We start from the raw sequence: 24,991 nt of genomic DNA, 5'->3' as shown, positions 1-24,991 counted from the left end.
AGGATTAAATAAGCATTGAAATACTGAAAATAAAATAATAATTCTTGTTTTTTTTAATTAAGTACTTTTCCACTTCTGAGTAGGAGCCTATTCCATATTGACCAGAGGACTTAATAAGAATGTCTCACGATGATTTCCTCCACCGTTCATAGGTGATAATTTATAACATACAAATAAGTTCGACAGATCATTGGTGTTAGGCAGCACATCATAAACCTTTTGGTTCTGTTCGCCTATATCTGCGTATATTTTAATATTATAGACAAGGAAACGAAATGTTCCCGTACAACAGCAATTCAAATAAAAATACCTATTTTACGCACCTGTAATTAAAAATACCATAAATATCTTATTAGAATTACAAGTAATAAATGAGTAACCAGCATCGTCTGCAAGTCTGCCTTACAAAATGGCTTCCCATTCTCACCGTTTACTCTGAATCAGCACTTCCTGCTTATTACTAAATAACTCGCATTCTTTCCCAGATAAATGCTGTTATGATAACACATTTGTAACTTACGGATTCTTTAAGGCTTTATACTATGTATGTACTATGTAGGTCATTGTAGGTATACTGTACTAGTACTAGCCTAATAGTAACCTTACCTGGCTTTTTGGACCTGGATCTTAAATACCTAAAAGTCTCTTCTATCCCTTGCAGATTTGATATTTGATTTTAATAGATTTAAGGCGTAGGCAGAGGTGTATGAAATACACCCACGTTTCACCATCAATAATGTTAGTCTTAGGGACAGGAACAGGGAGCGAGTCAATTGTCATAAACCAGGTCCATTACCAAACTCCAGGCTAGGAATGAGAAACACTCCAATATATATTAGAAAAGATGCGACCCGGAAATCGAACCTTATGATCAGTCAATTATCTGATTATAAACGGGATTTCGTCAACCGATAATATTGTAGATAGCTATTAAAATAATATCCAAGATAGCAGATGTTTTACAATCGCTCAGTCTTTCTACTGCAAGCCTAACCTTATCCATAATTACGTTCCAGATTCATAAGCAATTAAAGCAGATTCATAAAATCGAAAGTAAAGGTACACAGAACGCCTTAGTCCTATAAAATTCTTCACAAAAGCCTGTTTACCTGTTCACATATTAAACAGTATCTATAAAAACAAAATACCGGATCGAAAATTCGTTATATTTTTTGTGAGGCCACATTGTTTACATTTGAAATATTTCTTCGTCTCTCTAACGCTTATTGGAATAAACGTATACTGTCCGTTTTATTTAAGAGATGAGGGATTAAGGTCTAAAAGGTTTGTATAGTAGGTGTGACATCAAAATGGAGTGATTTTGAATTTTTCCGGTGTTGATTTCCATTTGTTTTTTTAACGGTGATTAACGAATCTTTTTTAAAATTTTAAACTCAAAATCAAATCATCTATTCATTTAGGTTAATTTTGACACTTATAATAGTCGTTACGATTGCTGAATCTACCACTAGCTCGGAAAAGGGGTAGAGCCTTATGAAGCCTTTTCAATCGCCAAAAGATTTACAATGTAGTTGAAACAATAACAGTTTAAAGGTCATAATTTTGAATATTGAGGTTTGAACTTGTTATGAAAACCTGGCAAAGTGGCAGAAAGCGCTTGTATGAAAAAAATATCGCACAGTAAGATAACGCACTTGACCAGCGTGGTATAGTTTTATTATTACTCTCACTCTCATTTTGAGAAGAGAAGAGTATATCTACCTTGGAAGAGTGTATATTATAATTATAGTTAGGGATACAGGCAAACTTAGCGGTAGTTTATCTATTCAATAGCGTTTAAGCTCATATTAAAATGACAGTTAGAATCGACAAGCCGACTCCAACATAGTTGGAAGAAAGGCCAGGCTGATGATTTCGTATATGTGCAAATGAAAGACCAGAATTAAAAATGCTCCAATATGTTGTTTGCCAAATAATATTTAAACGGCCAATAAGTGTTTATATTATGTCTACAACCGTTTCAAAAAACGATAAAGACAATTATTATTTCGCAAAAACATTATCTGCAATCATAAAATTAATAACGACATAATTTTATTGCGTTTTAATAGCATTTTTATCTTATTGTTTATTTATAGATAATTATTATCAAACTGTTTGTTTTGAACACGCCATTTTTCTTGCTAAAAATAAATATTACTTAATGTTTGATTTAGGTATGTGATTATCGTTTACTCATAACAATTTGCAATTGTTTATTTTTCATATCGTCAGTTTAGTGCTTTATTTTGAAAAAGACTTAAGTGAATCTATTTTTATTCTATTTTAGTATATTTTTCTACTGAAGCTGCATTTTCCTTCATTGAATGCCGATTATGCTTAGCGTTATGGGTTCCATAATCATATTATTGTATAATAATTTTAATTATTGAGTACCTACTTATTTAAATTCTCAACAGTGGGTGGAACCGGGCTGATTATATAGATCAGGGGTTCCCAATCTTTTTTTAGTCCGGGACCACTTTATATACTTCTTGTTAGCAGCGACCACTTTGTAAGTATATTAAAATGAAAGTGTAATAATCATCCTGAAAACTATACATTTTAAAATCATTCGCGGACCATATTTTGATTTCCACGGACCACTGATTGGGAACCACAGATATAGATAGATGATTTCTTTTACATCCTTGTATGACACAGATATATGGTTGTGTATGAAGAAAGTAAGTTTGTAGAAGTGGTTCTTTGGTCTCGTCCTATTCCCGTGGGCAACAGTCGTGATTTATGATTTTTGAACTTACGAATCGTCGTCGTATTAATCAATTAGGTCTCTCGGAAGTTCTTTATCATCAATATATTTTGCAACGATTGCCTGTTCCGTATGGGAAAAACTCAAGCGACTATAGAACTAGTTTAAACAGTTATAATTACTTATTGATATAACTTTCTAATGTCATACCTATTATAAGGACATCCTTATGACTCACATGGAGATTTTGTCTTGTTTCTCAGAAATTAAGTCACACAGCTTTAGTTAAGTCAGCGTACTTAGACCTTTCCTCTCTTCCTGGCTATTCATCCCATATGGTACTGGGGTCAGCCTACTTAGACCGAAAAATAAAATTTTGCTACTCTTAATCTACACTCCCTCATGATTTCGATGCAGGGTTGTCTTCCTTTTCTGTGATCAGTGAACGAATCTAAAAGCTATTAAATATATCGATTTTCAGTAAAATCTGTTTATTGCTACATGAACTCGTGTTTCGGAAAGCACTAACATTTCTTTGATTGCCCTTTGTACAATAGACAAAAGGCTTCTGGTGAGTCAAAAACTTACATAGTTTCCTAGTTCTTCTTCATATTTTAATTAATGAAAACCGAGGCATTTTTTTAGGTTAGGAACTAAACCAGCTATTGTATTGTTTTAAGGTCCTACCTGAAAGCTTAGGCAAGTTTGGCTAACTTTTTGAGTAAGTAGAATACGGCTAGTTAGACAGTTATTTATTGCGCTGAAAGTTGGAAACACCTTTTTAGAAACAATTTACTCGCATTCATAAAGAAAGTCTTCCTTAAAATCATCAAACAATCAACCAACCTAGATAAAATAATAATATTCGTAAGGTCAAGCACACGACGTCCGTTATTGATCATCAGCTGTTCGGTCCGGTCACACCGGTTGTCTGATAAATATTGTACACACATACTGGTTTACTTAAATTAGTTTGTAACGTATTTCTTGAGGCCTTTTCGGTTATTATGTTTAAGTCGTACGGACTAGTATTGTTAATTAATAGTGATTAGTCCCCAAAGGATTCTATATATTCTGGAGTATGTTTAACAGGTTTTTTTAGAAGGACTTATTAATAATAATAATGTCAAAAAAACATTTCATCGTTTTTGCGCGAGTAACAAACTTGCTTCCTTTTGACTGTTATGTTCATAACGAAAGTGGGATAGTAGGATTGAATGCAAACGCTAATCATTTTATTTTTCTAAAGTGACGGTTTCATTTTCTAGGAGTAACATAAACTGGATTTTTCTTTCTGGTCGCTCGAAGAAAGCCTCTGTTATTATAAAGATTTAAAAACTTCTATCGAGTCATCTAGAAGCTACATTTTTAAACATATTAAATTACATAATACATTTTAGTACTCATATTATCAACAAAAAGACATAAAGACACTATCAATTTTAAATTCCAAAGCCTTACAATAACGTCCACTATAGGGTGAACGCGACAATAACCGTCCATTCAAAAAAGCCGCTCTCGTATGACTCATAACAACCGTCACTATTTTAAACAAACATGTTTCGTGAAACATCATAAATACTATACTTTACTGTCTATAAACATCTTGATGGATGGACAAATAGGTCGTTTTATATATAAGTGGAATGTTTTGTTTGCTCTGTGGTGCGAGTTGAAGGGTTAAAGGCTGAGTTTAGTTAATTTGTTGTGATTTTTACATTGATTTATTATTCAAATAGTTCATAAGTTACTGCTCATTTTTATATTCTCTTTGTGAACGAATACTTGCGAAAACTTCGGAAAACAGAGTGTAACTTTGAAATTAAGACAAATTGGGATGCTTCAGGTCATTTATGCTAGGTTCATATAGTTAAGGATCAATAAGTTTTATAAATGGACAGCCATAGTAGTGCTTAACTACAAAATATATACCGTACAATTGCCAGCCTCGTCCCACTAATACTTTTTGTCAATAAATTTAACGTTAGGGCTAACCGTTCTACAGTATTTAATGAGAATATAACGGAACACTTTTTACCCAAAATTTATGATTTTTTCAGAAATGTGTTATTGTATTGAGGTGCCTGATGAATATTCTTGTATTTTATCACTTATGGAACTAAAATCATGTGACGTTATCTATAATGATATCAGTTGGGGTTCCAAAAGTAGAGCTAAATTATTGTTTGTTACACATAACAAGGTATAATCGACTGTCAATTTATCAACCTGATAAATGACACGACAATCATAAATCTAAACATCTGTTATTCTAATGGTCAACAAAAAGATTTGAAAAATGAAAATTTTAGTTGATTTTGAGGGCCATAGACTAATTTATTTTTAACACTATATAATGAAATGATACTGTGCAAATGCCTCCTGCATTTTAAAAAGGTCTTAAATAGAGTGTCTTAGTACAGATAAATTGTAGTTTTCCACTTGTAAAAAACACTGCCCATAATATGCAGGAATAAACATAGTTCCACCTAGTTTAAACCTCTCTATATTATTATACTGAAGTAGATTAAATAATAAAACAGGCCTAGTAAAGCTGTTTGTAAAATCAAGTCTATATTCAACCCAGTTCTTCAAGTAGCAAATGTCGTGTTACAACTTGCCCTGATCACTTTACAAACCGGACACTGTACGTTAGCCTTTTTAACCCGAACTGGTTTCTTTTACTACTTCCGATGGTGGTAATCATAACTATAATATAGATACATACATGCATACATACATACATACATACATACATACATACATACATACATACAAACATACATACATAAAACTATACCTTGTTCCCGATGGCGTAAACACAGACTAGACTCTTGTTACGATCCTTACAGATTTCTTCTACAAAGCTTTATAAATAAAAATGGATCACAAAAATGTGAGTACGCGCATAACTTTTGAATAACTCAACGAAATTGGATAATTCCTTTTTTTAATATGTTTGTAACTGTAGCACAAGGTTTGCATGGGATCGATGGGATAAAAATTCCCACGGGCATGGAATAACGGGATAAAATTGTACTATACCCGGGCGAACACGGGCCAGTCTATTAGTACTTAAATAGATATAATCATAACTTGGTTAAATAGGAATTTACTTGGATTGGAATAAGACTGTAAAAGCCGATCTCCTGCATCACAGCGAGGCATCTTCTTAAAAGACATCACCGCCAGGGTCTGTGTGTGTCAAACAAGGGCGGCTCCGGTAACACAAAAAGATGTACATGCAAAAAAAAATGTTTTAACAAATAAAACGTATTTAATTCTGACTCATACATTTCTAAGTAAGAAACCACGTGTGGCCCGAAAAGCAAAAATATTGTCGTTTAAAGCACAAGCCTCTTACAATCGCCATAATTTTCTACTGTCAACATTCGATTGATTCTTAACTGCAACCGACAAATGGTGCATTTATCCTACAAAATAGAACCTTATATTTTAAGCAATAGAGTTGAAATTTCAAAGGCTTTAGCGTGTGAAGTTTTCTGCCATGGTGTTCTACCATTAACCTGTGTATCACAGCTTGACACCTTATTACCGTAGAAATTATACCCAAATGAATTACAACCTTATTTTTGAACGTATAAGCTTCAATTTGTCTTGTCAAAAAATTGTCCATGTTGTTTTTTGATTATAGACTTTGGTGGGTACGAATTAAGGTTGGATTTTCTTTGTAAATGTTTATAATTTTGTTCGTCATCAAAGGTGGCGTTTATTGGTATCTTCAAGCTATAACGACGGGTGGGCAGGCGGCATTCATTGAGATAATTCCACTAAACCGATAGATACCGGTGTTTGTTTGTTACCGACTGTAATGGGGGGTCGACTTCTTAGTAATGAAGTTATGTATCGGCAGACACTTTCAACTTGACAAATTTATAAAAAGGGACAAATTATGTGGAGTTTTCTATCAGCTTTTCGGTTTTATTTGTTGATAGCAAATAGACCGACTAACATATCTTCTTTTTGAAGCCGTAAAGTTAAAATGGCTCCAATCCGGCATGGTCAGGAGTAACAATAAAATGCATCATCAATTAGTCCCTAATGTATTAGTTTACTTTAATCGAGTCATAAAAAGCAGGTAATATTTCTTTTTCTGTGTGTATCTTTGTTTTTCATTACTCTTCTGATTTACAAAGGGATTCACTAGAGATTATAACAAGAAGTTCTTTGTGCTTATATCTCAATGAAGTACCAAAGTACCTACTTCTGTATGTTTGAATCGTTAACTTATGTTTACGATGCCCCCAGCATTGTGCCCTGTGGTACTCCATGCGGGAGGCAAATAACTATTAAAAGTAATGATTAATAGATAATAATAGGGATTTGATTTAGGTCAGCCCTTCAAGCTGAGGTTTGGATACGAAAGCCAAGTCAGGAAAAACCGACGATCGCGGCCAAGTCAGTTTCCATCTTGCTCTTGTGGTGTGAGGGTTATGGAAAAGTTAGTGCACTGTGTATTGCGTACACTTAGGCAAAAGCAATTCCTTCGCAGTTGGCATATTTTAATGCTACTAGCAGCCATGGGCCAATATTGATCAGAAGTAGTCTTCAATATAAATATAGGGTACTGCAATTGCATCCGGTGAGACTGCCGACTCCAACATAGTTGGAAGAAAGGCTAAGCTGATGATGAGTTTTCATTATAAATACATTAATACGGTAGCTTACTACTAACTAACTACGTCAAGCTATTGACTACGGTAGCATAAAGTTTAACTCAAAGCAAAAATAAATCTTATGTTTTACCGGAAAATCTTAGGATTTACCACACTTAGGCTTTTACAGTAACACATACATTAAACAAAATAACGCCTATTTTTCGTCTAAGTCTCTTACTTTTTATCCTTTTCTATTTCTTAGCAATTTTATTCCTTATTAGTCACACCTTTCATTTATTTCTTTTTAATTTTACTATTGTTTGGTTACAGTTGAATAATGATTGCTGATGTACACCTTGAGTGGTTACTGTGTTTATTGTGTTCATTGTATTAACAGTTAAGTTGTATACTATTGTACTATTGAGTAAATACTAGTGCTGTTTGTCATTCATTATTTTTGTCATTTTAGTTTAGTTTTGTATTTGTTTGTGTTCTCTTCAAGTTGTTTCTTTTACCGTTTATTTAATAAAAAAACAGGTTTTATATTTAATTTAGAACTCATAATCATAATGTATTTGAATTTCAAGTAACGCGTCAAAGATCAGTTGTTAATATATCGTACTCTTACCATTTTTCTATTATATCCTGATAAAAATAAGAGTGCCATTTTAAAATTATGTTTACGAAAACTGTGACACTTATAATAACAATTAGTAAAACTGCAAATAGAGACTGTATTTTAAATTACAACAGGAATGTGAATTTTAAAAGTTCGTTTTCAAGCCTTATTTCTTCCTCAATATTGACTTCAACGTGGGGTGCCACAAGGCACTACACTGGAACCAATACAAACCTAAACTACTGAACACAATTTATTACATTCTTTTCAAATGCTTAAAAACCGTTCATTGCAATTTATTTGTTTAGAATTTTAATAAACCGTATCAACATTCCACCCCTGAATTGTATAAACAGAAGTATGTTTACGGTTAATTGCCTACCTGTGATGCCCAGCAGTGGGACTCGAAAGGTGGGCAAACAATACTCGTAATAATAGACAATAAACAAATGCAATGGTTTTGTTTAAGTGGTGTGACAGAAGTGTTAAGAGTGGACAAAAAAATGTTTGTTAAAAATTGCTATTATTTATTTGATGGACCCGAACTGTTTGTATATTATATGTCTGTCTCTCACGCTTTATTAGCTGAACGGTTAATCGATTAACATGAGAATTTGGTATAATGAAAGATTACATGGATTATGATCCATTCTATCCATTAGTATCGATAAATATATCAGATTTTAAATTAATAAATCCAGGAAGACGCAGTCACTAGCATTAACTAGCTTCATAGCGTAAAATTATTTAAATAATTTAATTGTGAATGTAATTTATGCATACGAAATAAGTTAATAACATTTTTGAAAGTCCACTTCTAACTTACACTTTTTTCCCACAAAACCCAGTCACACTAACGTAGACTCAATTTCAAAACAAAATTATCGAAAGTTATCACAAAACAGGGCCCAACCTGCAGCAACCCAACCACCAGAGAAACAACAAAAAAGCTAAAACCCTTTACTAATGCGATAACGATCGAGAGTGAAATTGTATAAAAAAAACCCGCCACGAAGGCTTGTAAAAGAATCAACTTGTAGGCACATGTTGTGACATGTTTAAAACTTGAACAATGAGAATCTTGATGATGATTTTTTTTAAAGAAGTAACTGCTACCATTGTCAAGTGATTAGGATTAAAAAACAACAGAAAAAATCGACTCATTTGTGGAAATAATGTTATGGGAGCAAAAGCAACTCTCTCTGTTATAATTTCATGGCTAGAAGCTTAGCTAAACTCAATGATTCGTTTGGGTTATAAATTTACATGCATCCTAAATAAAAGATATGGATTAGGTTGTTTAAAAACCCGTACTTTGAACCGATTTATATTAGTCTTAATAGGTACTAATATGCACAACGGGTCATAAGCACGGTGAATATTATAAAGGTCACTATGCATTATTAATCTTTACCGGGTCCACAAATAAAACAAAACAAAATTGTCTTAAGCAACTTCAAGGAGTAGGTGGTTAAATCAGCCATAAACCTAAAAATTTTGCCTTACTTCGACAGATAATGACATTGTCAACAGTCATATTTTCTCTCTTATAAATATACCAAAGTAATTGAAAGCATTTCACTTCATGTTCACATTGTAACAACACATAAAAAAACTGTTGAGATGATTAGCAAGAAGAATCTTGTCCGGATAATATCAAATTGACAATATCGAGTTTTTGCGATGTCATACCAACGACCGTTGCTCAAGAAACTACCAGTTAAGCTTGACCCCTCGCCTTACTCTCTGCCTTTAAATTTTCAGACGAAACGGTTTCTGTATGAGCAGTGAGAGGTCTTTGTTGCTGGTTGTTCAAGGCGAATGGACGACCTTGCCATTTGTTTAGAAACGAATCGCTTGAATACCTTTTTATTTGTGTGTTGGTCTTTTTGTGGTGTCAATGGCACTCAATGGACTTTTTGTGTTAGGTTTATTGGTCTTTAAGAAGTATGAACGGATTAGCAGGTTGCAGAAGACAGTGTTTATAATTATATTGAACTCATTGACCTCATTTATTAATTTCTCACTATGTTATATTGATCTACATAAGTTTTGATTGTAATTTAGAATAGTGAGACTTAGCGATAAAATATTTTTTTCGTGACAAAGTCCTATTCCTGCTTCCATAAACTTTGAGTCACGCTAAATGTCTCTGGCCAGTGTCCATTCTTTTAGAAATGTGCCCAAATTTATGCCTGGGCAAACAAAATTCTCACTTTTGAACACAACTCTTTTTTGAACAGTGTATAAGATATAATAAGCCTTCTTCTAGCTGCTTAGCCCTTCATCTTTTATTTTAAGCCTAAACAGCCATCCCTTTATCCTGTGCCAGTTAACAATTACACTCATACTTAGTCCTTACTTTCAACGTTTCTCCCAACATTAAAATAGCCAGTAAACCAGTTATTACGACACCAATAAGCAGCTCTCAAGTACAGGCTCTCGACATGTCGCGACTTGTATCGGGACAGGATTTAAAACAACAAACAGGCAGTATCGGTATTCAACGCAGGTAATAATGATATACAAATCAGAATACGATATCGGATACATCTTTTTATTGGAAGGGTGAATAAAATTGTTTTGATCTGAAGAACAATAGCAGATTGACACATAGATTCTGATGATGGGGGTTCTACTGGGGGTAATGGTATCTACCTTCCTTCAGTTTCTATCTATACGCATATTGCTATGGCAAATAAATTTTTTTTTTTTATATTAAAGTCACGTTTCAATAGGGTTAAATAAAGCCACTTTAGACAATACATGCAAATTTAAATCTTTTGCTCTCACATTTCATATTAATCTTCTAATAAATATCTACTAGTTTCTACACACTTTTTTAAGAGTATCTCCAATTCCTATGTAAGATTAGGATCTTGGAGATAGATGGAAATAGGTCTCAGATGGGCTCTGGAGGTCCGATAGATTCGCTCCATGTAAAATACTGGTATTAGCTGCATCCGGTGAGACCCGAAGCCGACTCCAATACTGTTGGCAAGAGTCTTCTTCTTCTATTTCAGAATTATTGCGGGTTTGCACTCGTGCATTCTTCCTAAACCCGCAATTCATTGCCTCTACAAAACTCTACATACTCAAACCAACCTAACACAAAAACGTGTTGCAGAAAAATGATATATTTTTAGGCAACTGATCAATTTCACAATATTATACCTAATTTCGCTATTACACATTCAAATTGTTTCAGATTTAGGGTCGGCCTTGCGGCATGTTGTGACGTGTCCAATACTTGTTGTGTTCGACCTTGCCTCGTCCTAGCGAACAGACCGAACAGGGTCAATGACCCATCCGTCTGGGCCTAGATATTAGTCTAGATTTGGATATTCTTGTTTTGTATACCGTTTTAAAAAGATTATGTTTTTAGTTCGTGTATGGTTTTTATAGTTTTATTTTCCTCGCCTTTGCTTTGTTTGTGTGAATATCTTTAAATAATTGGGTGAACTCATAGACATGTTTTTAAAAAATCCTATCCCATTTTTTGTGTCCTCAATTATCTTTAAAATAAAATGAACACTTATTCTGATAACATATTACTAAGTACAAATCTACATCAATAGCATCTCGTAGTTTCAAAGATTGTAAAAAGGCCAAACAACCAGACAAAGTAATTTATATTGGTTTAATGCTTTTAAAATTACCTATAACTGTCCCACTACTGGGACGGCTGTCCTTCAGGAACTAAAAACAGAACGATTCGACAAGGAGTCTAGACTCAAGATTTAGTGTCCTGCTTGCGGGCAAAGGAAAAGCCCTTTGACATCCAGACTCCTCAATTGTCCACTCCATTAACATTGTATTATTAAAATATAGTTTTGCAACCATTATTCGTGTCACTCATCTTTGTTTGTTTCTTTATTTGTCGTATGGTTAGTGGTCAACCTAGTGTCAAAGTTGTTCCAGCCGCCCGAGGGGCCTTTGACATGGCTTAACGACTGTTATCTTAGTAGACAACAACCGAGACCGACTTTTTAACGTGCCCTCCGAAGCACGGAGACGCCCAGTTCAAATACCACTATGCGGTCACCCATCTATGGAATGACCGCGCCAATGGTTGCTTAACCCACAGATCGTTTACCGACCGGTGAGCGCAACTGGCTATGGGCTATATCTTTGAATACAATAAACTCTGAACACAAAGGAGCAAAAGTCGATTAAACTCTTATAAAATCATAGGGCAACTTTGCGACAAGCTTTCATCGTTAAAAATAAAACAAACCGGAATCGAACTGCACACGTGCGCCATCATCTGCGCAAGGTGCGCGGGCACAGCTGCCAACGAACCACACATAAAAATCTCGCCACAACGCTTTGCACCTTTTCTTTGAAACAAATCTTTTTATTTTGTCAGTTTCGACTCATTAGAGAGTAATACGAGTGATAATTCGATGGCTAATTATTTGGGAATTACTTATTGAAGTGAAATGGAACGATAAAGGGAGTTTTTATGTGTAGCGCTTTTATTTGAAAGTTCATGCGTAATTACTTTGCACAACGACTGTTGTCGACTATAAAGTGACTCTGCGAGTAAATTTGATGCTTAAAATGAATATGACTTTAACGAACCATTACAATATCTTGAAACCTCTTACCTCAGTCAGATTGCTTGCGAATACGGACGTCTGCCATTTTTAATTTCCTAAATCCCATGTAGTATTTAATAATACGCGTAAGTCTTACCTACTTTTTAGTTAAATTAAAAAATAATTCCAAATAGTTTTCACCAAAATTCGCTCAAAAAAAATAAAAAAAACGGTAGTCACTTTAATTACATACAAAGTATGAGCATGAGTTTTATGAGCAGCGTGCTCCTAAACCCTTCACAACCTTGGTTAAACCACCCCTTTCCTAAGCAACCCTTAAGAGATACAAGTAACCCGTAAAGCAACAATTTCAAACAAAACACACTTCATCACAATTCACACCCAGTTACATTCGAAAAATGATAATTTTCATCATCATTTCAAACGGAGCGTATCTCAGGCGTCAAATAAATCAATGTGGTATAAAGGAGGGTATAAAATATTTGAAGGTATACATCATATTGTCACTACTCTGTAGGGTGACCGGTACATTTATAGTCCGTAATCATAATCCATCAAGAGTATTCAAAATGAACGCGGTGTCAAATGACGGTGACTACGGATTAGGGTTATTCTTGAGTTAAGATTTCTAAAACGTGTTATTAAAGTTGAAAACGTGAGTAAGGAGTCCTAGGAGTGCCGTAAAATTATTCTGAGTTTCCCGATGAAAATAAATCTTGAAGGAAAGAAAAATAAGTTGTGCAACTAGTCGTGAGTTTGTCGCCCAGTGCACACGCTAAATATAAAATCAATCAATTGCCCCATATTATAGCAAGATTTTGGATACATAAACATCCAAAGTCTTAGTATAAAAATAATTAAATTAAATTGCAAAAAAATACTTATATTTTTGTCACGCTGAAGCATTTTGTCGACAACGCGCTGTGGTCAAACAAAGATGTAAACGAAAAGACTAACGTTTCAACACACTTTTTTTAACGAGTTTGTGTTTTTAAATTCAACATAATGGGTATTAATAAGCATTTAATTTAAGCACATACAAAATACTGTCATCACTTCTTTTCCTACACACGTAAAATTTTATATAAAGCATCTCTATTTCAGAATAACCCAGAGCGTTTTGTTTAAAGACATTCACAGATGTGACCTATGACTGCCATGATTTACACTCAATATTCGAGAGCTATGGAATGTAACGAGTTCATACCTTTATACCGGGAACGAAGAAACACATTGTTATAATATTACTATGTTTGAGTGGTTGTGTGTTTGACTGTTGGCTGTAAGGTCTCAGGATCTAGTTTTACCTTCGATTTTTTTTTAACATGTCTTAAATTTTTAATATAAAAAGTAAACGACTTAGTGTGGAACTTGTGCTTTAATTTACTAAACTATATTTGTCATTTTTGATCAAGAACTAATATATTATCTAGACAATATTGAATAATTATCGGTATATTCAAAATAATCATAATCATCAAAACAGGCTGCAGGCATAATTATATCTGTATCAAAACAGGCCGGGTTGCCGTCGTCAGATCAAAATCCGGTCATTGAAGATTTAAATTCTGAATTTTGTACCGCAAGCCGCGAAGTTCTTAGTCGTCATATATTATGTCTCTGTAGAACAGTAGTTTCATGCTATCCAGTCTCTGCTCTAGTACAAGTATTGTATATCAATTCAGTATACGGCCTTACATCTGTAAATACCAGGATCCTCTCCCCCTGGCGCTCAATAGCGAAGCTGCCGAGACCGAACAACATATGCCTTGAAAACAACATAGTTCCTGAACCAAACGCATACACACCACGCGTGTCTGCAATACAGAAAAAATGACCCCAATGCCTTGGAATATAGTCATCACAATCCACAAATACGTGGTCCTCATCCCTATTGTAGTATTCTATAGATATTTGATCGTATCGATTCGCATCGGACACGTTTTTATGTCCAAATGTCGCAAAACTAAAGAACTTGCCCATCAAATGAGTACTATTCGCTGTTTTAGTAATACACGGTCCAGTTCTATACCTTTGCTTATCCACTTTATGATACCACACCTTAGTGAAATATTTCACGTGACCCGATTTTGGATCCCTTTCTTCAAAATACCTCGCCTTTCCAATACATACAGTGTTATTAACGTCTAGGGTGGTTTTTATTCTCACTACCATAAGATCGTGCAAAGGGCTATGTTCCTTGGCTGCTCCATGCCAGTCCTCATCCTCAATATCAGAATCGTTTAACGGAACGATTTGCCTTCCGCAGTCAAGCTCCTCATAAGAGTATCCGAAAGAAGTAGCGTATGGAACTGATCTGTCTCCTACAATCCTTCCGCATGGATAACCCATGGTTAAGTTGACGTCAGGAGGACGAATGATAAACCCCCACGGTACGGGCTTAAACTTCAAAACATCGGGCGGCTCCTCATATTCGCATTTGTATAAATTGTAACCGATCCATTTTTTTGTGATATTCTCTTTGATGTGCTCCCATAGAGAACCGTTTGTCTGGAGATGGACGAATCTATCCAGTTGGATTATTGCGTAGGTTTTTCGCTGAAACTTTCTGGACTTCACGAATCTTCGGAACGGGTTGAAGGACGTTAGGACCTGATTTGCGGAGATGAGTACACCGGGGGCTATGTTCTTCATTTGAGCACCGTCTCCGAGATAATTGCGAATGTTTAGTGTCAAAGGCACTATTCTGTCGTAAAACCAGTCTTCTTCATGGTAGTATATTGGTGGGTACGACCAGGCGTAAACTCTTTTTTCCCGAATTGGTTTTTGAGTGGAATTAATTACGTAGGCATAATTCCAGTGATACTTTTCACTGCCACCGTTTGGGGCGGGGTCCAGGTATTCTTCTTCTAAGATTGCAAAGTGGTTTTGTTGGTTGGTGCCGAAAACACAGAATAATACGATGAGTATTATTGATATGTTTATCCTGGAACAATAATTAGAATACAGAATTATTTCTACTCAAGTACTGACTGAAAAAGGGCTTAACGTAAATAAGATCATATTTTTAAAGAATAACACAAAAGATAAATTACTTACGTATATAAAATCATGCTTTTTCCCAACAGGGGTAGGCAAGCAGGGACCAAAAGGATAAAAAGTAATTTTACATGTTGTCCGAGGCTGAATCTATAAACCCCAATTTTCTTAAAATTTTATTTTCTACAGAAAATCTTATCATAACTTTTTGGACAATACCCAGAGTCGAATACATAGGCATTCACCATTACGACAAGAATTTGTTAAAAATCTAATCAGTCTTATTACTTACTTCTTCATAATGAGTCCACAACTGTATTACTCCACTGATCAACTACTAATGCGCTACTTAGAATTTTCTACCATTTTTAAAACTCTCAGTTTGTAAACTATTATACAATTTTCGAAGCAAATATGTTAGACTTTACTTGAAAGTATTTGCAAACATCCCTTCTATCAAACAAACAAAACAATCCGTAGCGCAATTCTCTACCACTATCAATTATCGACAACCGCCTCTAGCGGGCGTTGTGGTAACTATTCTCGCAGTACATTTTATATATTTATCATCCTTTTGATAATTAATTAATATAGTCTGACAACTTAGTTGAGAGCTTTAACATGGAAGATTTATCTAGATTGTAATTAATACTGCTGTGCAGAGCCAAAATGAAGTAGATGAACCTGACAGGTCACCATCAGCTAAGTCTACGGGTCATTAATGTATACAACGCTCTCTATTGAGTTGTTGGACTAAAGTACCGACTCCTGAAAATCGCGCTGCTGGTAGGAACAGAAAAGGGCCTGTTACTATTCGGGTCTACGAATCGATCTTCCTTTAAAATAACATCAAAATAAGTTCAGTAGGTTAGCCGTGTAACAGACATACTTTTGCATTTGTAATAGTTTTAAGTAGTGACCACACATTCTCTCACGTTCGTCTTATCTTATTGTTTGCCCTCACTTTACATCATAATGTCCTGGGACCCTTTTTATAATGTTCTCCTTTCCTTTATTAACGAATTTTAGGGTGGTGGGACATAAGAGCGTAACGTAAAGATTATGAAAATACAGCTAGATAGATTTTTCTTTAAAATTTCGTTAAGTCTGCGGGTAACATGTACTTTTTGTAAATATACGTTAGTTTTGATACTTGAAGCTTATATAATTAGCTACCACAAATATTAACTCCGTATTGATATAAAACGTAGGATAATGCCCACGAATCGAATACATGTTATAAGTTTGCAAAATGAAAGACGTTATTAAACTGAGGAACACTTTTACCACTGTGTCACGGTAAAGATATTGCAGTAACTATAGTTGGGTCATTTCAAACGTGCGAACTACGTAATGCCACATAATCGGGCTCTCCCGCTCGCACTTACACACTGTCCTATTCCTGTTATTCATTTAATTTTATCATAGTTCGCACATTTGTAATGGCCCAACTATAGTGTAGAATTTAATAATATTAAATGTTACAGAAAATGCTCTCTAATCTACGGACAATTCGACTAACACAACATCACTCTAACGTACCCAAACCCTAACCTATCTTGAATATGTCCAAATTGGGTCTTTTGAAAACGAGGTCAGTGACCCCACCATGCATTATTATCTCATACAAAGATTAATCTTTAATTTAAATGCGGTCATACAAAGGACCCATACATTTTGTATGAAGAAGGGATCTATGATGCATGCTTCATCGATGTTTGAGATGCCATTCACGTGAATGTGTTTTTGTATGAGTTTTATTATTATTCTTTTGTTGTTTAGGTTCTAGTTGGTTATATTGGGTTAGTGAGGATTTTTGTTAATTTTGAGATCATGAGATGTAGCTTTTGAGTTAATCCCGAAACCCCCGTTCGGGAGGAGACCCTTGTCCAACAGTGTGACAGTATATATTTAAAAACGAATAAACTTATTTTATCGGACTCAAGGCCTAGCCCCTCCCTTATTCCGGGAGGAGACCCTTACCTGCCAGTGGGGCATTAATGGGTTTTTATTTGACAATTCTAAAATACCTTCTACTACTTATTCTAGCCTAGCTATCTATCCTAGTACCTATTTAATTATATTATTTAAAATGCACGCAATGTATCGATATAAATTGCACACGATAAACAAAGGCCGAGCAGCGCTCCTAGCGGATTTTGAACTAACTAATTTTGACAATTATTCGATACGAAGACATACGATAGTTATAAATGTAATAAAATCATATGAGACTATTATAATTTAAGACTGCATAATACAGTCTATTTCCCATTACATGACCATTACATTCCCAAAAGATGGTCATTTAATCCCATATACAGATAACGAATTTAAAAAAAGTTCCATTATTCATTTACATGCACCGTTGATATTAAATAGGCGAAATGACACCCTTTATACGTTAAGGGTTGGAAACTGGTATGTCTTTCTACCTTTATTTTAAAATAGATCAGATTTCTTTTGTTATTTTAATCTATTATTTTTATTTTAATAACCGTGTGATCAAGATAAAGGTCTTTTAATTTGAATTTTCGTTTGAGTTAAACGGAGCGTGTTTGGGCTTTTGGGGCCTTACTATTGAAATAGAAAAGGGTCTAGTAAGATATTCGTTGTAGAGGTGTCTTATTACTCAGTACAATATATTTTTTATTAACATCTTACTGGTTATACGAGAAGGTGTAAACAGAACAGTGTAAGAAGTGTATAAGTACACCAATTTCAACATTTACAACATTAGTCCCATTTAATATGCGGCGCGTCTACTGCTATGTATCGGGCACGTTATCAAACTCTAGATTACTATGAAGAACAGACTAACACAAAATTGAAAAACTCAATTGCACTTCAAAGAGACCTCATGATCAGTCGACCATAGGTGCAGCCTAACTCTATTCAATTTATTACTAGAGTATGGAATATATGCAAGTGTTCGGTGAGTGGTCAAAAATAAATAATTTAACCAATCTTTGTTATGCTTTGCTTGCTATGCTTGCTTTGCTTGCTATGCTTAGCCCTCGAGGTCAAAGGCTTGTGCATTGCGTGATGCTTAACTGTCAGCCGAGGATTATGCATTCAAATTCAAAAACTACTTTAGACGTGCAAATTTTCTTATTTTTCTTCACGATGTTTTCCTTCACCTTTAAAGCAAGTGATAATTGTTTCTAATTCACACATAACTTTCAACGGACCTTGTTGCCTAGACTTTTAACCACAGAGCAGGAAAAGTACCCACTTAGTTATATTTTTCTTTGTTAACCACATTAAAAAGGAGGAGGTTCTCAATTCGCATGTCTGTTTTTAATATTTATTATCTCAAAACTTTTTACTTGTTGAACCAATTTTTATGTTTTTTGAAGTTGTTGCTTCTTATTTTGATCCAGATTTGACGAGTGATTTTTAGACTCGACCGTGTCCACAGACAAACTGTTCAAACAGTTTTGTGGACCATAAGTATAAGTTTCATGTAAGAAACACTGTTTTAATAATAATAAATAAATAAATAATAATAATAATCTTTAAAAATGCGTTGCTTTGTATATTATACATTGATAAAAAGTAGTATATGTATGTACAATTCATGTTCTTTTCGTGGTACTAATAAAGTACGTTTTCTTCGAAGACGATATTTGTTTTGCACCCTCCGGTACTTATGTGAAAGGCAAATACAATTCGGACTGGGAAAACCCTCAATTACATAATCGATCAAAATGTCACCCAATCAGTATCATTGTCAGCTTACTTTCAAACATAAAGATATAACAAAAAGATAAGTAAATGTATCATAAACTTGGATCTTTCGTCTCACACAATGTAATCAAGTGTCAGTAATTATTCGATCTCATTATGGACATAGATCGCGTCGCGTCGTTGTTCCGCACTCGCCGCGGTTCTCACGACCTGCGCCCGCGCATGCGATGGATTGGACGGTCTTGTGCTAGGTTGTGAAGCGGACATTTAATTGTTTGATATTTTAATTTTATTTTAGGTGCATAAAGTTTCGTTGTCTAGTCTAAATAGTTAAAGGTAATTACTTAGTAACTAACAGTTCGAAATAGACCTTTCTTTTTTCAAACGGCCTCTTCAATTTTCAAATACAAAAATAATTAAAAACCTGAAAACCAAATTATATGTAATAAATTTTTGCCGTTGGCCTCATGTGAAAGGTGGCAAACCTATTGGCGAGCACCGTATATTCACTAAGATTCAGTTCGCTTGGTTCAGTTTAGTCAACAACAGTTTACCCAACCCGGGAAAATAGCACAAAAGCTCGTGCGTGTTCGAGTCTCACACGCTGTCGAATCAAAAGAAAAAAAATGTTTTTCGATTAAATATCACAAGAGCAATGATAAAGATAATGCAATGTAATTTGTTTCTAACGGATAACAAACCAGCAACAAAATCCATTACAACCAATACAAAAATATCCAACACAATATCCAACGCCATCTATCCACGACAGCACGAACTAAACCCCGAAAGTCCTTTAAGCTCCTAAGCACAATACTTGTAGCGAAACAACTGTACACCTTTGCACTTCAGAAAGGGACAGCAACGTCCCTTTATGACAAAACAACACGTGCAAGAAAGAGATACAAACATTGTCGCGTGACTGGTTAGCATTGCAAGGTCGTCGCGAGAGGTGAGTGACACCAATCTTTTACATACACCTTTAGATGAATTTGAACCTTATGTAGATGTAAATAAAGTTGATTTCTCTTGTATTTTTGCTTATGTTTTGTATGTGCTTGAGCATTTCACGTGCCAAATCTTAGTGTTTTGGTGATGTAGGTACTATTGATGTTTAATCGGTCGATTAACCGATTCACCGTGTCATATACGATTGTAAAGCTGAAACTAATTTCGTAATTGGTTACAATCCGGTATTGAGAGTATTGTGTGTTTTTTGTTATGAGAAAAATGCTTTGGAAGCTATTGTACTTATCTACAGTTTTTGAATTTTTGTATTATTGCAATACAATAAAAAAAAATGCGTGCGTAAAAAAATATTTTCCTTATCTAGGAGAAAGAGTTGTAAAAAAGCATTTTAGATGTCAATAAGTCTGTTTTTCAGTTCTATGAATAAAATTATCATAAATCCTACGCCTCTGCTAAGAATTTTCTCTTTTGTTTTAATTTGTCCTATACCGGAATCAAACTTGAGACCACGGACGCTACCGTAACTTGAAAAGTGCAGTCTTATAACCAACAGAGGGCGCCACCGTCCTTAAAAAGTATAAAGAAATAATTATTTTAATCCCACATAATTCCTAAATATTTTTCAACTAGGGGGAAATTTCCTACTATTATCGATTTTATCGCAAACCAGCTAGGTGTCATATAAAAGATTTTTTTTTTAATCTATCAGCAAAGATTAAGAACTAATTTATCGTACATTTTACAGCCGATAACATACTTAGAAAATGGCTACTAGCAATAACTACTAAAGTTCTTAAATTCGTATCACACAGTCTTTCTAGGTATCCTAATTGAATTTGAAATAGTACGCGTGTGATCGGCGCTCGCGTAGCCATCGATCTATTTCAGATAAGTACTGCACCTGCATGCCGTATCGTTGGATAACATCACGCTACCACATCGTAGAGTAAGTAGTAGTACTGTAATAAATTACATATGAAATGGATAATGGATAGCAGTCTGGAATGCAATTTTATGTTGAGAATTATGTCAAAGTAATTTTAAAATTTATAATTCTAAAAGCCATATCTTGGATAGATAGTCATAACATTCTTGCAACAACCACTTAAACTTTAGTAAAGTCTTGGCAAGGCTTATAGGTTTTACCATCAGTAAATCGTTTGTACACTTATGCATGACTAGAACTTAGATAAGAAAGCTCATCTTTTGACGTCGCGTCGTTTTGAAAATTGTACCTTTTTTTGTTAAGGGGTTTCTATCCTTTCTTTGATATATTATTATTATGTTAACCCCATAGTAACTACAATAAACCTTACACCTAAAACACTAAATATTGTGATTATTTTTAACTTGTATAAGACTGTTATATTCCCAAATATTCCAACGTTTGTTTATTGGTAAGCGTAACTTCTTAGGCCTACCGAATTGTCTATTTTGATATAACCGTTTAGCTCACTCTAAACTATTAAACCGAACCACTAACCCTCCAAAACTTTTATAACTACGTATGTTAACAATTAAATCTGTTTATACAAGCAATTCTAAGAATTCTGGTAGCTTTATTGCGCTATAAAACTTTGTCTAGGATAGTGGTGAAGTTGTAAATAGCGCCATCTATGTACAGCCGGTGGAACTAGTAAGTGAGTGGCCACCCGCGTGGCGCGCGCGCTGCTTATAAAAGGTTTGAGAGTTACTTGTTGTATTTAATTATGTATTATCAATTATTTATCGTTCTAAAGCTAGGTTTAATTATTAATGTAGTGTCCGTTTAAAAAAAAAGAGGTTTTTGTAACCGTTGGACGCGTAAATGACTAATAAGAAATCATTTATTTCTTCGCTTTTTGTTAGCTTTATAATTTACATTAAATGTTAATTTGGCAGTGATGTTTTGCTATCGACGCGCACATTTGAAACAATCCATTTTATCGTACATTATTGTTATAAAATAGGGAAAAACATACCTTTGCGTAATCCACGGGGGAGGCGTTAACTGGACACGTAAACAGGCCCTCGCTGAAACAAACAAAAACATATTTAAAATCAACCTTTAACATTGTTATAATACAATTAATATTATTTTACTGTGAACTTGTAAGTGTCACCTTTTTATGCTGGCTTACATGTATTTTTATTGTATCCTATTTATCCTATTATTACAGCCGTTCTCGAGTTTTATGCTTAGCAATTAGCAACATAGCCTATTGACATAACTATATGCATTTTAGATAAAAAATAATTGGGTTAGTATCTCAGTCTGTTTGTTACGATCTGGCGAGTAAACTAATAAACCATTTTTTTTCTGTCATCGCCATTTAACTGTTAGGTAAGTAAAATAGTGGAAGTGTAGATGTACTAGTTTTTTAATAACACACGCGATTCATATACCAGAGATAATATATTTTCAAACTATTAAAAGTAATTAAGTTGTGCAAATTGTTAGAATAATTATGATTACGATGAAACATTGATAAAAATCTCGTCGAAATGGAAATCTCCTTATTTATTAAGTCGATTAAAAATTGTAGACTATTTAACACATTGACACTAATTGACAGGTACAGTCGAATACACAGTATGTACAATTTTGCGATAGCTTATTAAATATATGCGAAATAAGTAAACTGATTTTGTTGTTTCTTACAGAAACACTTATTTTTTTATTCCAATAAAAGTTTTACACGCCTTATTAAGTGTTTTGTGATTATTCTTTTTAAATTTTTTGGGCAGAAATCGAACTAACGATCTTGGTGTTAATGCTAAAATTAAAATTATTACACACTGAAACGACACCCATTTGATCCCTAAGAAAATACTAACTTATGACGTCACTATATCGTATTACTTTAAATAAGTTTTCGAAATTTCTTAGAAAGTAGTGGCGTTCTTTGGTCTCTGCCTAACCCCTATGGTAAAGAGAAGTGGTTTTATGCATACGATATATGTATTGTAAAAAGAGTAGCTGATTTGTCTAGTAGTATTACAGATTATTACAACAAAAAAAAAATTAAAACACTTGTGAACGCGTTAGTGCTAATAAATTGCCGACAGAGTATAATCACCGGAACACAAGACGGATGTCCACGACACACGACACATACGTCACACGCGTCGCACACGTAGCACGTGCCGCTGTGAATTATTGAGCACTTACTAAGAAACTATCATTATAGACAGCGCATTGTTCGGTAAATGTTAGTTCAGTAATCTTTGGTGCGGATGTTTTATAGATGGGTTGCCGCTTATAGTAGGTAGTTAAAGCAAAGTAGTAGTTATGAAAAATACTACAATTGCAGACAGTTACGCGCATTTTTCGGTAAATGGCGAACATTTTACAGATGGTTGCCGGCTTGCCGCTAAAATGGGAGATATTGGTGAAGCAAGAAAATATATTTTCATTTAAGTTAACAGTTGTTAAGCCTTCGAGCGGCTTCAACAAATTAGACACTAGGTTGACAACTAACCCCGTAGCTTGGCGCTTGCAACAGCTTTCGGACAGCACCGGAGTCTCCAGAAAATAGCTCGTTTCTAAATTTCAAGAGTAATGTTTTACATGGTTAAAGGTAGGATAACTAATTCGATAGATAACTGTATGAAAGCAAATGTCTATGTTCTACTTGATAGGCTAGCCAATACTATTTCTGAGATGGTGAAATGATAAAAGATTAAAAACAAAATGTTCTGTAACAATTACAGACTCAAACAGACTTTGTGTTCTATAAACGGCAATTAAACCTAACAATCGATACTCTACTTTCTTTATTTGTAAAAGTAAACTAATAAATCTGTGCAACAATTACAATTGTATGTTATCATGCTCACGTCTAATTATCTTAACACCTTAATATACTTAGCACTGCACTATTTAAAATCAACGTTATGAGGTGAAATATTAGGTTGATTTTACTTTGAAGGAAAAAGTACAGTGAGTTACAGTGTCTTTATTTATTACATACATACGAAAAAATTTAAATGTCTGTCTGTGATTTCAATTAAACTATGTTTTCGTAAATGATAATAGGTACAAAATACCAGAGATATAGACAAGATTTTCTACAGTTTTATCTTGGGAACGACCGAATCAAATGTAATTGAAATTTTCAAAAGATATAGGAGCTGTTAGAGTTATATGTGACCATATAATTTATCCCAGAAACAGAAAATTTCTGGAGCATAAAATAGTTTAAAATTCTTCAGTCTCCAGCCCTTACTTGGCCAGCTTGATGATTTCACACCTAACACACCTAACAGCTCGTGGCTTAGTTAACAACAGCCGCACGGATCGATCTCTGAGGTTAAGCTACGCTTGCCGAGGTTGTTCCGTGGATGGGTGACCATCTTATACATATCGAGTTTCTCCGTGTTTCGGAAGGCACGTTAAATTGTGGGTCCCGGCTGTCATTTTCGAAGATCTTTGACAGTCGTTAACAGTAGTCAGAAGCTTGAAAGTCTGACAACCAGTCTTATCGAAGGGTACCGTGCTAATACCTAAGTAACTGGGTTGTGGAGGTCAGATAGGCAGTCGCTCCATGTAAAACACTGGTATCCAGCTGCATCCGGTGAGAATGGAAGCCGACTCCAACATAGTTTGGAACAAAGGCTAAGCGAATATATATATATACACTCTTCGATAGGGAGGACACCCTTGCCCAGCAGTGGGTTAGTAACGCCCAGTATGCCATATGGGTTAAAAAATAAATAAAAGCGAGTGATACCATAAACCACCGCTAGTTTTCAACAAAAAGGCACATATTTTTTCCCTGACGTTTGTAATTAGTCGTTAATGCGAAGAAAATTATGTACCGCGTCTCTTTGTATGCGC

General features: G+C 34.5%; 1 protein-coding gene across 1 annotated transcript in view; it reads right to left on the bottom strand.

The window, feature by feature from the left end:
• The window catches only part of Traf4 (TNF receptor associated factor 4), an 89,157-nt gene that overhangs the window by 48,335 nt on the left and 15,831 nt on the right, over window positions 1-24,991 (bottom strand). The window contains exon 2 of the mRNA XM_076113885.1: window positions 22,134-22,185. Coding sequence (XP_075970000.1) covers window positions 22,134-22,185 — 52 coding nt within the window. The remainder of the gene's footprint in view (window positions 1-22,133; window positions 22,186-24,991) is intronic.

This window comes from Anticarsia gemmatalis, chromosome 4, assembly GCF_050436995.1.
Source record: "Anticarsia gemmatalis isolate Benzon Research Colony breed Stoneville strain chromosome 4, ilAntGemm2 primary, whole genome shotgun sequence".
NCBI classification, from domain to species: Eukaryota; Metazoa; Arthropoda; class Insecta; order Lepidoptera; family Erebidae; genus Anticarsia; species Anticarsia gemmatalis.
Note: the sequence above shows the minus strand (reverse complement) of the source record. Positions and strands in the feature narration are given on the sequence as shown.